The 18375-nt window shown below is 40.6% G+C and overlaps 1 protein-coding gene across 1 annotated transcript in view; it reads left to right on the top strand.

Annotated features, from left to right (window-relative positions):
* camkvl (CaM kinase-like vesicle-associated, like) overlaps window positions 1–15697 on the top strand; it is a 34745-nt gene extending 19048 nt beyond the window's left edge. The window contains exons 2-11 of the mRNA XM_058409114.1: window positions 7674–7780; window positions 8005–8136; window positions 8579–8653; window positions 9010–9148; window positions 9931–10051; window positions 10141–10216; window positions 10370–10506; window positions 10589–10667; window positions 10760–10847; window positions 13227–15697. Coding sequence (XP_058265097.1) covers window positions 7686–7780; window positions 8005–8136; window positions 8579–8653; window positions 9010–9148; window positions 9931–10051; window positions 10141–10216; window positions 10370–10506; window positions 10589–10667; window positions 10760–10847; window positions 13227–14573 — 2289 coding nt within the window. The 5' untranslated portion in view covers window positions 7674–7685 and the 3' untranslated portion in view covers window positions 14574–15697. The remainder of the gene's footprint in view (window positions 1–7673; window positions 7781–8004; window positions 8137–8578; window positions 8654–9009; window positions 9149–9930; window positions 10052–10140; window positions 10217–10369; window positions 10507–10588; window positions 10668–10759; window positions 10848–13226) is intronic.
* The last annotated feature ends 2678 nt before the right edge of the window (window positions 15698–18375 follow it).

The raw sequence follows: 18375 nt of genomic DNA, 5'->3' as shown, positions 1-18375 counted from the left end.
CAATATGAACCCTGCCGTTATGCTGCCAGAAACTCTGTGAGAAATCCCAGTTAAAAATGGCAGCACTTGTCAGCTCTGGTCCTGACAGTTCCTCCACCTCAGCTACATCACTTCGGTTCATTATTTGTTGAAATGTGCTTCTAACAAATTTATTTGCTTCTGTTTCCCAAAATAGTTAGTCAAAACAATTGTGTAGCCTAATTTAAACCTCTAAGGCCAGGCAGTTTGTGAAGATGAATTAGTGAAGGAAATGAAATGAAGTGAATGAACCCCGTAAATAGCTCACACAGCGACACCTTCATTTTAATGAAAGTACAAGAAAGTCAAAACTTTCATTCTCAACTTTCTCAACTTTCTAGTTGAGTTCTGGACCTTATCGAGTTGCACATATCTGCTGTACTCTCAACCAGACTTCCTGTGAGATTCTGGCAAGCTTTCTAAAAAAGAATAAATAATTATAATAAGTTTAAAATACCAATACTAATAATAATAAATCCTATTTGTATTAGTTTAGTCCACATTAACAGTTCTTTCCAAATAATAATTGTTTTTGAGCATTGCTTTTTTTCTCCCTCAGCTGCTCCTGTTAGGGGTCAGCACATCACTGGTCCACATATTGGATTTGGCGCAGGTTTTACACCGGATCCTGATGCAACACCACCATTTTGTCCGGGTTTGGGCTCGTCAGTGGCAGTGCACCGACTGGGTTGAGTTCCCTAGCTGTGAATTTGAAACCGAGCCACAGCGACAAGAACTCTATATCCTAACTACTAGTCCTTCAGGGATCCTGTATACCATATCCCCATAATAATCATATAATCAGTTATCATTCCTGCCACCATCATTATAAAGGACCATCCTCACTGTGATTATTATACACCAGATAATATTTACACCCATTCAGTTAACACATTCGGTCTTGAGTATGGTTTACTGCTTCAGGTTCTGAGCTTCGGAGCTAAAATCATTCTCTCTGATAGAGAAATGTGTTGTGTGTTATCTAGATAAATCCTGTAACAATAAGCTTGAACTTATTTCATTCACATTTCACTCATAGCAATCACGTGGCCGTATAACGGTGCCTAAAATCATGCAGCTACACGGTTTAGAGGCATTCAGCAAACATTTGAGCCAGAATCTCAGTGTGTTCTGATGCAGTATATTTATAGCACCACCCTGGTTGTACTGTTTGTATGGACAGCTGTGCTTCCTCTCACCACCCATTGAATTCTGCTCCCTGTTCTCCTCAGGTAGTAAACAGCTTTATCTTCAGGACTCACACCAAAAGCTACATGCAAAAGCTTTCTTAGCACATTGTCTCTCTGAGAGATGAAGCTAAATCTCTTCCTGTTGAGAAGGGGAGAAAAATGGTAATGATGTGGATTTCCTATATGGCTTCAGCAGCCACGAGACCCCAGAGACCTCATTTAGACCCGGAGATAAACGGCAGCCAGGACACGGGAGGTCGGGTGGAAAGCAGCAGGCCTGCTGCAGGATGGTTTCATAAAAAAAGCCACAGTGCTCCTCAGCTGCCATTTACAGCTGTTATTAACAAGGCTGAGAGACCAGAGACAGGTTCTGTCGTGCCAACATACCTACTGAATGGGGCAAAGGGAAAAGGCCTCATTAGAGCACACTGAAGTGGGCAGTAGGGCATGGGATTTGTGTGACACTTAGCTCTAACTGTAGGGTGTATAATAAAGAACTTCTTACCGTACTGAAGGAGGCGTTATTCACAGCTCTTCTGTGCTATAAGAGCAAAGTACAAGTTCACTGGTCCTGTGATTCAGCTGCGAGACTTCATTTGCACTTCGTTTTTTTTTTTTTTTTCGGAGGCATTTTAAAATATGCTCCTAATTTCTCAGCCATAACACACCGGGGTGCTTGCCTTTCTGAATTTGCATCACTGGACTCAGCAACACTGGCTTATTAAAAAGGGACGTGTCTATTGTTTTCTGGTCTGAGAATAGCCTGCAGTCAGAGCAGTGACGAGAGAAGCAGTTGTTAGAATCGGGTGAATCATCCATAAATGTGGTGAGAAGAGAGAGACAAAATGAAACGGAATAACTCATATAATATCTGTGTGTGTGTGTGTGTTCTACAGGACTGATTTATTTTTATCACTTTTACCACTTGTGTGTAACAATTTAGTTGTCCCTGCTTTTTTAACCACTTACGTGCCTTAAAATTTCCAGTCTCATGGAAGTCATTGTCCAGTAACTAGATAAACATCTGTGCTGGACAATTCAGCTAACATTACACGACGAGTGAGGAGTGATCATGACGTGATATTCCAACGTGACGTGTTAGAGTTTAAGTGTGTACACTCCTTTTCACCCTCACACTCATGAATAAAGTATTTTACCTTGCGGATAGCTGCAGCTTTTTGTACCTGTAGCGTGTTCTTTTTTATCTAGAAAAGTGTGTGTAGTGTAAGCTTTAAAAACAAATTAAGGCCAATATCTGCATCATTCCAACTGTGCATTTTAGCTAGACCTGTGCCCGCTGTAGCCTCTGATTCTTAGCTGACAAGAGTGGAACCCGATGTGGTCTTTTCACTGTTATAGCCCTTCCACCTTCTAGATTTCTGACATGTTTGACACAGTAGTGGTCATTACATCTACAGCATTAACTATATTAAATCAAACACTTGCATTTCATCCATTAGAGAACTGTGTACTAGTCGACGCTCACTGTCCCATTAATTACTGTACTGTCCTGTGTAGTGTATTTAGTCCTGTGTTGTCTCTTGTAGTTCTGTGTTTTATGTAGCACCATGGTCCTAAAGGAGCGGTGTTTTATTTTACTGTGTACTGCACCAGCTGTATGGGGTTGAATTGACAATAAAAGCTTCTTGACTCTTGACAGTTGTCTTCCTTTAAGCTTTCTGACCGCTCATCTGGCTGTTTTCTGACCTCTCATCTGGCTGTTTTCTGACCGCTCATCTGGCTGTTTTCTGACCGCTCATCTGGCTGTTTTCTGACCGCTCATCTGGCTGTTTTCTGACCACTCATCTTTCCAACATTTCTCATTCTTCTCCAATAAACTACTAAGATCAGCCCTAAAAATCTTTCTCTTCATCCGTCCTTCCAGCTTCTTCCACCACCACTCAGTATTCACACACAGCCTGTGACATCATGCATAAAAGCTCACATTGACAGCAGTCATGAACATCATATATGACCTTCAGAACGGGAGAAAAATACACGTGTGCCTCTTGCTCGTAAAGCTCTGCTGAGGAGGATGGGATTGATTTTATCCAGCTATCATTCAGTCGGCTTCAGGCTTGGAAGCTTGTATGGTTTTAAATATTTAGGGATGTATATTGATCATAAATATGATTTCCTTCAGCAGCGAGTGCTCTTAAAGCCGACATTGTGTAGACAGTCCAGCTGTTTTAAAGACCTAGAAGCTGTGTGATGTTTATACGGTACGCCGTGCTCATTCTGACGTGAAGAAGAACAACAAGCTCTGTAGATTAGCAATACGACTAAAGCCAGCTAAAGCCACTGAGAAGCAACACTGAGAGCTAAACTGTTTAATAAACCTGTAGTGAGGTTAGCAGTGAATACCGTAGCTGCTGTTAATCAGGATACATTGCTGACCGCTCTGTACTCTTACTATATACAACATACATACAATATACATACTAATAATCTAATTATAGACAGGAAATGGTTTATTATCACACTGTCTGTTGTCACCCAGTGGAGGATGGCTTTCAGATTGTCTCTGATGCTTCTGGCTGGCTCAGTAGGGATGAAAATAAAATAAAATTTAAAACTTTGTCATTTTTATATTTCTGTAAAGCTGCAATAAAAATAAAAGTGAAATAAAAATAAAATTGAACTAACTTTTTTGCAAATTTTTCTTCTTATTTCTATTCACTTCAGTATTTATAAATTTTATATTGTTTCTTATTAGTTTAGTTTAATTTAATTTAGTTTGTTTATATGCGCTTTGTAAAAAGGAGCAGGCCGAGTTTTCATTTCACTGTAAGTTGTGTTCTCTATGTAACAGTGTACGTGACAAATAATATCTGGAATAATCCACTTAACAGTCTTGACTGAAATGCTTTAGGGTAGCAATTACGGAAAAATGGTCCACTAAATCATTTTAAACTAAAGTGCTAAGTGGACGATCCTCGGCTGCGAAACTTCTTAGATTCACTGTGTTAAATAAAAACAATTCAATAAAATGAAATACATGGAGGATTTTTCCCAATCTGCACTCTGAAAGGGAACTTTTTAGTTTTTCCGTATATTTATTTTATTTTGTATATTTATTATATAATATGGTTTTAGTGTTTTTTTGTGGTCTGGCAAATGACCCATGTTTAATCCATGTTGGTTTATAAGAACTAAGATAAAGTGTTCACATTTTTTAACAAAAATCTCGAGCTAACTGAAAAAACAAAACAAAACAAAAAAACTGACTGGTAAAAAATGTCATAATGCAACTGGTCCCAGAGTGAGCGATGTTAAATTACAGTGAACACACCAAGTCTCCATGGCTTTATTTTTTTCAGCCCTTTTTTAGTTCCTGTCGAGGGAAAAAAATAATCAGGATGAGTCTGTTTTCTTTTTTCATCAGTTTTCAGCGCATCTAGGCCAGGCAGCTGGCGTATATCTCTTCCAACTGTGCCTAAAACCTCCAAATGCACAAATGAGCTCAGCACGGTAATGATTATTAGGATACATCACTCTGTGGGATGTTCTGTGGTAATTTAGCACCAGATTAAATAGAGGAAAGAAGACAACAGGAGGAGGAGGGACAGTAGCATTACTCCACTTGTAACCTCTGTACTGGTGCATGCTTCCTCATGAACTGCTTGTTTACCCTGTGTGTGTGTGTGTGTGTGTGTGTGTGTGTGTGTGTGTAGTCTAGCACGTGCTTTGGATTCAAATGTGTTGCAAGAACAGTGTGGCTCCTTGAAACTATCCTGTGGGATTCAGTGTGGTGTTTAATGTGTGTGTCTCTGGAGATGAAGATTCATTGCTTTAATAAGAACAGCCTCAGAGAGGGAAGAGAGGAGCTAGAGCACCGTGTGACAGAGCTAAGAGAGGATTGTCTTTAATGATGGAAGGGAGCATAGTCCTTTCTCGGACCCTTTGTTCCAATCTCATCCTTGCCTCCATCTCTTTTTTAAGCGTGTCTCTGGTGGACATGCCATCTGTTGCTGCCATCACTGAACGCTTAATATTACTGTGATAGGAGCGTGTGCAGATCTCTGGTGTGTGTGTGTGTGTGTGTGTGTGTGTGTGTGTGTGAAAGAGAGAAATATATGATGTGAGATGATGTTTGATGTGAAAAGTAGAGCAGCTGTAATCAGTAAGTGTGTGTCCAATCAATCAAATTTAAATGCATAAGTAATGGAACAGATTTAAGACATTGTGTGTGAACGTCACGTCTTCAACCTCTACAACTTCAACCTATTAATGAAGCTCTTTTACACAGTGACTTTGTCAAGGGTTTGAGGTTTTGATCATCCAGCATATATAATGTAATGGTGCTACGTGCGTCACAGTCAACACTGAGAGTGATGAATGTCAGACTGCAGGAAGAACTGGGTCAAAGATTAAAAAGGGTTTCGAAACTGTGGGGAGAAAAGTGATGTGACTAAAAATGTGCTACAAAGATGGATTTTGATTGTTCTTCATTTGTTCATCAAACCTGTGACATGGACAGCGGTGGAAATCCGGATGGACGCAAGGAGACATCGTATGTGACAAATAAAATTTGAATTTGAGAACGTGCTCAGAAAGAGCGTACAGATACAGATCTTACCTTGTAAAAATATCTGGAACAAGTATATATCTGACAAATCTGACTAATATTTCTCTTTATGAGCTATAACAAATATTTTTAATCAGACAGTATTTGAGATAAGTCTGTATTTCTAAAAATGGGCTTACTGGATTTGTTATATAATGATCTCATAGTAAGAAATATTAGAGAAATATTAGAGAAACTTTCCTTTATTCCACATCTTCACTCGCTCAGGACGCTGGAGCTGTGAGCTGGCAGCACTGCTGACTGTCAGAATAATTCATTACATCACATTATATGCTTTATTATTAGTAGTAGTAGTACATATATACTCCACTGATATGTGTCTTTTTTACAATTTTATGCAAAATCTAATTAAAAAAAAACATATAATGCCATGTTTTGTATAATCTCGGACCAGCTGAGGAAGAAAGGTTTACAGTACAGAATCTTAGATTAGAGTAAAGAATTTATTGTTGTTGTATGTTGAATGATTCATTTACATTTTTGAGCCTAGATCCCTGTATGTTAGCATCATGAGCCTAGGTATAGTCTACTACTGCTACACAGAAGAAGAAAAAGAAGAAGATGATGATGATAATGATGATGATGATGATTCAACTTCTTTATCTTCTTTTTCTTCAATCAATGCAACCATGATAAAATGTTAATGATAGATAATCAGTCCTATTCTATTTCAAACACCAGAGGGGAAACTGTACATCTTGCTGTCCATGAAGAGACCCTTTAGCACCCATGTGCTCATATTTTAGCTTGCTGATTTGGCAAAAGATATTTTTTGAACAGCTGAACTGTCCTAAAGACAAAATCTGCCAGTTTCTATCTTTAGGGCAGTTCAGCTGTTCAGGAAACATCTTTTGCCAAATCGGCAAGCTAGATCACGCAGGCATCGGGCTTTAAGGATCTCTCCGTGGACACACAGCTGTGTAGCGTCCCTTTGGGTGAGATGTACTCCATCACCCTCGGACTGAAAATAGGCCATTGATTAGCACGTCTGCACCATGGAGCAGGGCAAACAGAGGGTATTATACCCAGTGTTCATTTTGCCAGAACATTTTTCTGGCTTTTGTCAGGTCACCATGCCCAAAGTCATAAAATATGATTACGCTCTATGCAATAACGCTGGTTCCATTCAGCTCTGGCCTGTCAGATTGTTCCCATCTCTGTACCTACCCAAGATGTGTGTGTGTGTGTGTATGTGTGTGTGTGGGGGGGGGGGATTACGGATTAGGGGCTAGAGCTGGATTACCAGAGTTCACAACTGTCTGCTCCTCTCAGAGGATGATGCAGATTTTATTAGTGGCCCTGCTCTTGGTCACATCATGACAGCATCTGATTTTGCAGGATTTGTGTGACTGAAGCATCTTCTTCCTGATGTTGCAGTCATGTGATAGGTTAAGCAAATTCTGAAACAATAAATTGAGGTGATAATAAACATTAGATAATGGTAATCATATTAGCTTCCCAACATCAACATTCAGTATGAAATCAATATGCTCTACAGTATACTGACCTAGAGTATGAGATGTGGTCTGCAGTTTACTGTATGGAAGTAGACTGTATGCAGCGTCGGCTGGATGTGACATGGGATTTCATATCTATCAACAGCTCCACAACAGGGCTGAGCGATGCATTATATCACACCGGCTAATAAGAATGATGTGGTGGTGCTGTTGTGCACGATTCCACAAAAAACTCTCTAAGTAATCCGTCTTAAGACCATTGTTAAAAGAAAATCTGATGTGGAAATCTTCTACTGATGTCGTTTTATCTTTGAAAGACATGGGGATGTAACGCTGCTAGGACATTTATACCAGATACCCCTGATCAAATGAGAAGATTTATTGAAATGACGTCTTGTATTCTCTTGCTGCATGGCACAGGTAGATGCTGTCATGCCATTTGGGTGCCTTGCCCTCCGAGATGGAAGGACGTACCACAGCCTGTCAGACATCACTGATAAATATGAGATTGGGCAGGTTCTAAAGGCGTGAGTGTCAAATCATCACATACCTCTGAATTACAATCTGTTCTGTCCATTTTAATTCAAATAGATTCACTGCATGCACGTGGTGTTCAGCGCTAAGCTCACAGTATAATATAAACATTTCGAAAAGGGTTGTATTTATGTTCTATACACTCTATGTCATGTATATGGGAATCTTACCATAAATGGAATTTGTAGCAAAGTAAACACTCTTATTTTCTTTGCAGGAAGGAGTTTTGCGAGCTGTGCCTGGTTAAGGAACGACAGACAGACAAGGTCTATGTGTGCAAGAAATTCCTCAAGAAAGATGGCAAAAAAGTGCGGAAGGCTGCCAAGAATGAGATCATGATCCTGAAAATGTACGGGATAATTCAAAACACATCAGCAGCAGGTGATGGGTTTGGATCTGGGTAAAATAGAGAGAGAGAGAGAGAGAGAGAGAGAGAGAGAGAGGGACAGATAGATAGACAGACAGACAGAGTGAGACATAGTTGGACAGATGGAGGAGAAATAAACAAAGGGGCCAAGTCATAGAGAATGAGGCAGGCAGAGATGGTGAGAAAAGAGAAAGATGGAGAATAGGAGGTATATGGAGATATACATGAAAAGAAATAGAGGGAATCAGCTCATCTGAACAATAAAAGGCAGAGCGAGAGGGAGAAAGAGAGAAAGATGTGGGAATCAAGAGAAAGAAACAGGCCACTTCCTCCGTTCCGAGCCCAGTAGGTTGGTATATTTAAAGCAACTCTTCTTACTAGTTAGAAAATAGAACAACTATTTACTGTGACCTTTTCTTCTCAGGGTCAACCACCCAAACATTCTGAAGCTGATAGACGCATTTGAGACCAGGAAAGAGTTTTACATCATCCAAGAGCTGTGAGTCTGACATCCATGCTGTACTCATCTCAAATATCATGCTGAATCTGGGATTAAGTTCTCATCAGTCTAGTGACACGTTAAGTCGTGTCTTGTGATAACGTTTGCATGAGGATTACACCGTGCGCTTTAAACGCCATACTTTTTCTAAATAAATGATCTCATCAATCAGAGTCGAGTAGCATCTGTCTTACTCTAACGGTTTAATTAGCTATCCTTCAAATATAAGACAGACGGCTGCAGATGGCCCTAATCTAATGCTATATATACGTTAATCCCTGCGAGAGGAAATGTCTGTCCCCTGATGGAAAGAACTTACAGTACCCCATGCCTTACCAAGTGTGTGTATGTCTCAGGGCCACAGGTGGGGATGTGTTTGATTGGATCCTGGATCAAGGGAACTACACAGAGAGAGATGCTGCCAACGTAATCCGCCAGGTCCTAGAGGCAGTGGCTTACCTCCACTCTCTTAACATCGTTCACAGGAACCTGAAGGTGGGTTTCAGATATGTTTGCATATCCCGTTCCGTTCTTACTATCAGGTTTGCGATGTTATATAATCTTACAACAATTTAATGAGAGCTTGATGATTTTATCATTAGTTTCAAATGCTGCAGTCATAAACCTGGAGCTATGGGAGGATGTGATTCATTAGTTGTGTAGAGGAGCTTTTGTGGGCTGCTGAGTGTGTGTATGTGTTTGTGTGTGTGTGTGTGTGTGTGTGTGTGTGTGAGGACCGACAGAGGGAGGGAGAGCATGAGAGAGAGCGTGAGAGAGAGAGAGAGAGAGAGAGAGAGAGATTAACCCAATCACTGCAGGGTATCAGAAACAGTAATCAGAGATATTACCCAAGCCTGTAGCCCTATTTGACTCATAAAACTGTACAACCATGATATAACAGATAGTCCCTTATGGATAGTGTTAATGTGCAAAATGTAACTGAAATAAATAGTATCGTGGCCCATACTGACTCCCATTCAGTCCCTCAGTAGTCAGCCACCGAGTCGGCTGCTAAACAGATCAACATGTGTTTCTAGTGCCCTCTAGTGCACCAACACGGCTCCTGTATAACATCTGCCTTCGATGTGCTTACTTCCTGAACATCTGTTTAAAACAGTGCAGTATGGTCTAGGAATTCTGTGTACTTTCCATCTAAGAGACCTAAGTTATCAAGCAGGAGAAAAGAAGTCACACCTTCTTCTATTGTGATAAATTTCTTTGGTAACTCTTCAGACATTTCCTGCTTGTCTATGCGCTGTGTGTGTTTTTTTTTTCAGCTGGAGAATTTGATGTACTACACAGAGAATAACCACAACAAAGTAGTCCTTCGTGATTTCTATCTCTCCCGGTTTGAGAACGGCTCCATCACCGAACCCTGTGGAACACCAGAGTATCTGGGTAAAATGGCAGTTACTGCCTGGATATGGTACTGTGTACCTGGATATCTTCTCTGTTAATATTCAAGCTGTGTTTTTCTTTCCTTTCAGCCCCAGAGGTGGTGGCTCGACATCGGTATGGAAGGCCAGTGGATTGCTGGGCCATTGGGGTCATCATGTACATGCTGTAAGCTTATTCATTAGACAGATATCAATGTCATTATAAGCCATGAGTTGATTACAGTCCCCAGTATTACATAGTAATTGCCAAAGTATTTGTGATACGGTTTATTAAATAGATTTGAATAACATGAATATTCAACAAACTCCACATTTTCAGGCTGTCAGGAAATCCTCCCTTCTACGATGAGACCGAAGAGGAGAACACAGACATGCACAATCGTATTATCTTCTGCCGGATTGTTGCCGGAGACTACGAGTTTGACTCTCCGTACTGGGATGACATATCACCCGCAGGTGCGCAAAACTGAGACCGTTCTGTAGAACAGACTCCGATATGAAAAGAACTCGGATCATTTCACTTTTCCTGCTATTACAGCTAAAGAGTTGGTGTGTAGGCTGATGGAGGTTGACCAGATGCTACGAATTACAGCACAAGATGCTCTGTTTCATGAGTGGTAAGCTACATGTAGGAACCCTATGGGTAACATATTCACGTGCACACTTACAGAGATCTCTTTTACATGACGTTAGTTTGTGAAATCGACAGGATCGCTGGAAACGGAGCCTCCGAAAAAAACCTGAAGGATGGAGTGTGTGCACAGTTTGAGAAGAACTTTGCGAAAGCCAAGTGGAGGGTAAGATCATCCGATAATCAACCTCTGTTGCCTCTGTTCTGTTGCTGAATTTGATGTTGTGCACTGTCCTTGTGGATGAAGTGTAAATATATATGTATATAGAGACAAGGACAGTTTTGATGAGGATGTGCATGACAGAATTACTGGTGATTGATATGAGACTGAGGGTTCTGATTACTCTGTTAATCATTTCCTTTCCCCTTGCACGGGATACCCAGGAGCTGAAGGTACTGTTATTCTCTGTCAAACAGGAAGGAGGTACTGACTCTTTTCTCTGCCATGACAATCAGACTTGAGCACTCATATCTCCTCTAGCAAAATACATTATACAAAGATATATAATCTAAATAATGGCTTTCTAACACCTGTCATCGTGAGGAATTATGCAGTTCAAGTCTGATTGCTGAAAAGAGTCTTTATCTGTTCAAGCCTCCCTCTGTCTGGACACCAATAAATAGCAAGCCTGTCACTGCCCAGCTACTCCCATATGCCTCCAATCATATGCAGTCCAGCTCTATACCCACACTGAGATCTCCTAAGCCCTCCACCGTCACAGACAATACACCTAAATAAAGTTTCATTAAAGTGTCACATGTATGTGTGAGGCGCTATCATATGTCTGTGTGTCTGTCCTGTAACAGCAGCAGGTTGAGGGACAGAAGACTGAGGAGAGGGTCATTGTATCACTACATAATTAACTGTGTTCCTAATCCATTGATCTCTTCTAGTTCACCTTGTGCTACTACCGAATTTCAATATTCACTGGAATCAGATGAAACATTTTCTTACGCTTTTTACAAAATAGCATCAACAATAAAAAGACAAAAGCAAAACTTCTACTTTACCTCTGACATCAGTGGCTATTAAAGTAGTTTAGTGATAAGGGGTGTTTTCACACTTGAATGCCAAAGACTCTTTTTGTTCGTTATCATACAATGTTTATTTTTAGTGCTTCAAGATTCTGATTTGGGTGAATCCTTATGGTATAAAGTTAAAAACCGAGCTGTCTTGACTGAGCTCTAGTCACTTCTTCATTTCAAATATAAAGAACACACCATTTCCTCCTCAGACCAAACAAAGCCTATCCTCACTATTTTTGAATGGGAAATAACATACGTTAAACCAATCAAGCCCCACATAGCCTTATAGCCTTCAACCTCCTTTCTTTCAGGAAAGACTTGGCATTTCCAAACTGAGAGCATGAACACAGTAGTAGATACAGCAACAGAGCCTGAATAAAACCATGAGCAGCGTTGCAGCGGCAGTAACAGAACAATACAGCAGCTGATAGTCATCATGGTTCATCATGGGCCAAATACAAGACCTGTTAGCTGTATAAGAGCTATTAGCAATGTAACAGCACACTGAAATGCTCAGGGAAGCTTAGTAGCCTACAGCCATCTCACACTGAGAGACACACCCTGAAGTGCTTTCAGTGGACGCATCTCGTTCTCCAAGCTTGAGTGCTGATATCATGTCCCAGAGGCAGCTGGAATACAGACGTTTGACTCAGAAACATGTATTGCAGACTGATATTAAGGCAGATTTTGTGGAACTTAAGTTGGATCTTTCACTTAAGTCTGATTGAATGCTTAACATTCATAGTTACAGCTCGTGGTACAGCTGCCCGACAAAGGACTCGACCATCCCGCAGTTTATCAGCTGTGTTAAAGAGCAGTTTTTGCAACCGGACAAAATCAGTACTGGTTGCAATGACAGATCAGAAGTCATATTAAATATAATAATAATAATAATAATAGACCCATGTGGTACCCTTGTCTACCACCAATAAAGTTAAAACTTTTATATCTGTTCAAGATCAACCACCCCAAAACACATCAGGATTAAGTGATTAATGCTAATGTTTTTTTTGTTTGTTTTTGCTGGTCATCATTGTGGTGAAATAATTTGGTAAATTAAATGAGTTTTGTTTGGTGACAAATCTGCCAAAGATAATGACACCACAGTGTATCAGAAAGCTAATAAGCTATCTGGGGTGAAGGAAGTGATTGCTCCGGCACACCTGAAGGCAGGTCAACAGGTGGCTTTCTCCATTAAATGTAAACTGAATCAAGCCATGGCTACCGCATAGGAGAACAAATAGTGTTCATTTTAGACAGTTTTGCTTGGTCACTGCCTGTGTACTGTGGTGAGTTCGAATGATCATTACAACCAATAAAATACCATATTAAGATGACAGCGTTGTTATAGTTTTTACCATGGAAACAAGCAAACAGGAAAAACCGCCCTGTTGGTCATCCACTCAGTTGTTTGATTGACATTATCTTTCAAGTGTGAAAAGACCCAGACCGTATTCCAGGTTGACTTTGTGGTTGAATAAACACTTCCTACTTCTCACTTTCTTGCTCTGTTTTTCAGAAAGCAATTAGAGTCACTACATTCATGCAGCGCCTTCGTGCCTCAGAGATGGGCTCTACAGAAGCGGCAAAAGAAGGACATAGGGGTGTCCAGGCTGATGGAGGAGGAAGTGATGGAGTCCCCACAGACTCGGGGGGAGGTTCATCTGTGAGCATGTCCAATGAGGTGATGGTGGAAAACACACTAACTGAGGCTCAAGAGGGAAAATTGCAAGAGGAGAAAGAGACGGTGGTTACAACCTCCCTCTCAGAATTGTCAAAGTCACTCGCACAAACCGACTCCTCAACCCAGACGCAAGGGGAGGAGCAGGACAAGGAGGTTGAGAAGAAAGCAACCATAGATGACTCTCACAAAATGGCAGCAGTTTTGGGCCAGGAAAAACCAATGGCATGCCAGGAACCCACCTCCATTATATACACAAAGTCCTCTGACTGCCAAAGAAACAAATTTACCACCGAGAAAGACACTACAGACAAGAAAAGTACACCTGATACCCCAAACCGCCGCAGAATGGCTGCTAATTTGTCTCTGGATCATGGGTTAGGGCACGCTCCCAAGACCAGCAGTCCAGCTTTGGTTGAGAAAGAGCAGACAGCAGCAAATGAGGAGAAGGCAGAGACAGCAGGTAAGCAGGAAAAATCCCCTGGTAGCTGGTGTCAGACCCAGCTTCCAGAGACAGTAGCGGAGGGGCAGATAGGTGCTGGGACGATAGGAGAGAGTAGTCCTGGCAGTAGAGAGAAGGAAGGAAGCAGCAGAGATAAGCCAGGTAGGCATACGCACAGTTTGTACGCTAGTAAAGAATCTTCGAGTCTGGGCTGTAAGAAGACTGTGTACGTGCAAGAACAGAGAGATACAAGCCTTGGTGCTGCTTGTAGGAATACATATTGTGCTCCTTACTCTGTTAGCGGCGGGGCAGCATACAATGATCTACAAGGAGGGGATGCCAGCTCTGACTGGCAAATGGACAGCGTGATCGAACAGATCGAAAAGCAAATGGCGGCTGTACTCGAGAAGATCGAAGGTGACATGCCCTCCCTACTGGAGCAAATCAGGGACTGTCCGGAGAGTTTGCCAAAAGCAAAAAGTGTCCACTCTTCCCCTTCAGTTCATCATCGCTCCTACCAAGATCGTTCTACTCCTCCACCTCTACCTACCACCCCAAGGCCACCCATGCCCTCTTTACCACACCTCACTATTCCCCCACCCTCTTACCCACCTCCAAACCCACCCACTCAAACCCAAACTCCCAACCAGCTGGCCACTGAGCAGGGCGATAGAGATGGACAAAGGGGTGCTGCGAGACTGACCCAGTCCCCGAGAGGAGGCGTGTCCGGCAGAGGCTTATGAAGCTTACGTGAGCAAAAATAAATTGTAAAAGGAGCTAAGAACAAATCTTAGAAGGAGCCATGGATGTCAAAGCAGCAGCTTTGAAGCCGTACAAAGATTTGTAAAATCTAAATTATAGAGTAGCTTCGCTCCTCTTTGCTTTTAGTCAAGAAGAGTCCTGAGCAGCTGTGTTTGTGCTGAAGATGGTTTCTAGCAGAAAAGCACAATTACACGTTCGAGGCTTTGGGGACTGTTATGAACACAAAATTATAGTGTAACATCCCCATATGTGCGTTTTCAGACTTAGCTTATGTACACCACATAACAAAGGAACGTGAGATGAGACTAGTGCTTGAAATTACCTGTAAATACGTGTATGTGGCATTACAGTATTATAAAGAGCGCTCATATTTTCCATGAGTAATTTCATAACCATAATCCGGTAGTCTACGTCTAAGCAGTCAGAAGAAGGAGTGTTTAGCTTGTGCACATGACACTCTTTTAGACATGTACAGTGTAGAATAAAGTTCAGCCTAAAAGAAAACACAGGTATATATTCTTCTTATTGGTAATGGTCATTGTATATACCAGTTACTTTAGCGATCATAGTCGGGATCGTACACCGCTGCCGTCAGCTGCCGTTCATGCACACAGCATTCTCATTGGAATACAGCACACTGGGGGCAACAGCCTGGGAAGAATACTATTTTGTAGAACTAGTTTCAAGAATATATATTTGCAATATCACCTGAAAAGGCTATGTTTGTTTATTCTTATTCTGTATAGTTCATCCTGTACATACTGTTTCTGCATGTCTTTCTAATCTAAGTTTGTCCTAATTGATAGTAACTTAGTGAGACTAACCAGGTATTTCTCTTCTCAGCTGGTTGGTGGTGATTCTTCCTCATCATACATGTTTGGAAAATATTTTCTTTCCCTTTTTTTGTTATTACACATATTACCAAGGTTAATCCAATGTATAGTTATTTAAAACTTCTTTCAAAAAAATTTTGAACATTTCCAAACAGCCTTAAGTCTGTGCTCTGTTTCCTCTTTTCAACTATTTTGTCATAGTGATGTGAATATTCTTCCAAAGTACTTTTGCACTCTCTCTGCAAAGATTTCAATAAAATCTAGATGGTATCCCAGTGTGAGTGCTTTGTGTGTTTGTTCTGGCCTTATATTCACTTTTTAAAATATCTACACTACTTATTACCTATGTGCTGGTGAATGTTGTTTATTATTAAGTGAAACATTTAGAAGAATTAGTCTTCCAACATGACATTTTATGTGTTGATTCACACGCTTTAATAGACAAGAATATTATTCGTAACAATCTGTTGTTTACTACCTGCCATTGAGTCTCTTCACCACAGTAGATGTCTGCTCAGAGCACACAACATCATCAAGGCGAGTGATAAACTGTTCAACCTTCTTCCATCCAGGAGGAGATACAGGTCCATCCGCAGCAGAACTAGCAGTTTCAGGGGTTTTTTTTCCCTACAACCATAAATCTACTGACCTCTACACTACACCGCTAGGACACTCACATCACACTACACTTCACCACCTTGCAGTTCTGCTCCACCCTGTACATTCTGCTATAATATAATTATCATATTTTCTCTGTGTAATATAATTATTATGTACATATTGTTCACTTCATAGATTACACCTAGTTTATCTATCTGTCTGACACTCTGACATGGCCTTATTTATTGATGTACATATATTTACATAATTATCTGCACTTGTTCATTTGCACAGTTTCTCCTATTTGTACTTCTGCTAGATGCTAAACGGCAGTTTGTTGCTATGTATGACAATAAAGTTGTATCTATCTATCTATTACAGCTTAGGGTCAGGTTAATTTGACCTGAAAGTCAGTCCCAAGTGTTTTAGCTTTATAGATCTTCTCTGCATGAATACTTTTGACACAGAGCTGTCTGAGGCTTGTACAGTTAGTTTTGTGTATAATATCCATAAGTCTTTTTTTTTTGCTCATAAGTGAATTTGACAGGACATCCTGTGTATTTTGGGTGACCCGATCTGTAGCACTGCTGCCCCCAGGCCCAGTCTCCCCAGTTCAATCTTACTATCTACTTGGAGTTCTGCATGGAATTCCGCTCTATGTCTGTGTGGGTTTCCTCGTGGTTCTCCAAACTTCTGAGCTCCCTAAAATATGCCAGTAGATGGACCTGCTGTGCAAAATTGCCCTGGGTGTGAGTGTGTCACTGCTTCATGCCCCATGCTCCTGGTATAGATTAAACATGATAAAGCAGTTACTGAAGATGAACTCCTATTGAAGACTATATGCTTTGAAGTGAACATATGGTGAGGTGTTGAAGTAATTGTACAACACTATACCTTGCCTACAGTGCAAACAAATTTGGCAACAATGACATAAAGAAGAAGCCTTTATTTTTGTCACATATACATTACAGCACAGTGAAATTCTTTCTTCAAATATCCCATCTTTGACGGTAGGATTTGGGCAACAACCTGATCAACAACCAGATCAACAACCAGATCAACAACCTGATCACCAACCAGATCAACAACCTGATCAACAACCAGATCAACAACCAGATCAACAACCAGATCAACAACCTGATCAACAACCAGATCAACAACCTGATCAACAACCAGATCAACAACCTGATCAACAACCTGATCAACAACCAGATCAACAACCTGATCAACAACCAGATCAACAACCTGATCAACAACCTGATCAACAACCAGATCAACAACCAGATCAACAACCTGATCAACAACCAGATCAACAACCTGATCAACAACCAGATCAACAACCTGATCAACAACCAGATCAACAACCTGATCAACAACCAGATCAACAACCTGATCAACAACCTGATCAACAACCTGATCAACAACCAGATCAACAACCTGATCAACAACCTGATCAACAACCTGATCAACAACCAGATCAACAACCAGATCAACAACCAGATCAACAACCTGATCAACAACCTGATCAACAACCTGATCAACAACCAGATCAACAACCTGATCAACAACCAGATCAACAACCAGATCAACAACCAGATCAACAACCTGATCAACAACCTGATCAACAACCTGATCAACAACCTGATCAACAACCAGATCAACAACCTGATCAACAACCAGATCAACAACCAGATCAACAACCTGATCAACAACCTGATCAACAACCAGATCAACAACCTGATCAACAACCTGATCAACAACCCAGACCCTTAACCAGTTCAGCTATCACCACCCCAAAGTTCAATAAAAATTAATCTTAATGTAATCCATAATTATGATAAGTTGTCTGCTAAAATGTAACAAAGCATACTTGATCAATCAAATTACATTTTATATACAAATATGCAATAATTATATACATATATAATAAAACCGTAAGGGCAAATGTGCACCATATTTAGGTGAAAAAGGACAATGTACACTTTCACAATTTATTCTCAAACGTTCTTACAGATATTACAGGAAGACTTTTTGTTATTTTGATTTACATTTCATTGTGGTTTTATTTATTTATTTTTTTATTATGTACCCAAATAAATAAAACACAACACTCCGAGTGAAACGCCTCAGAAGTGTTTACGTACTGCGTTTCCCGCCATGCACAGCGGATAAAAACTATGGGTGAGTTCACTTTGAGATTCGCAGGGGTGCTTCATAGAAATGCAGATTAATGTATGAAGTTGTCAGAGATCATAACACAAGCCGTAGCCGTTAGATTTTTTTTAATCGTACAGTTTAGTAGTATTGACGCATAACCATAAGCGATTCTGACGTCAAATGTCAAGAAAAT

The sequence above is a fragment of the Hemibagrus wyckioides genome, linkage group LG15 (assembly GCF_019097595.1).
Source record: "Hemibagrus wyckioides isolate EC202008001 linkage group LG15, SWU_Hwy_1.0, whole genome shotgun sequence".
Lineage (NCBI taxonomy): Eukaryota > Metazoa > Chordata > Actinopteri > Siluriformes > Bagridae > Hemibagrus > Hemibagrus wyckioides.
This window is presented reverse-complemented; position numbering and strand designations above follow the sequence as displayed.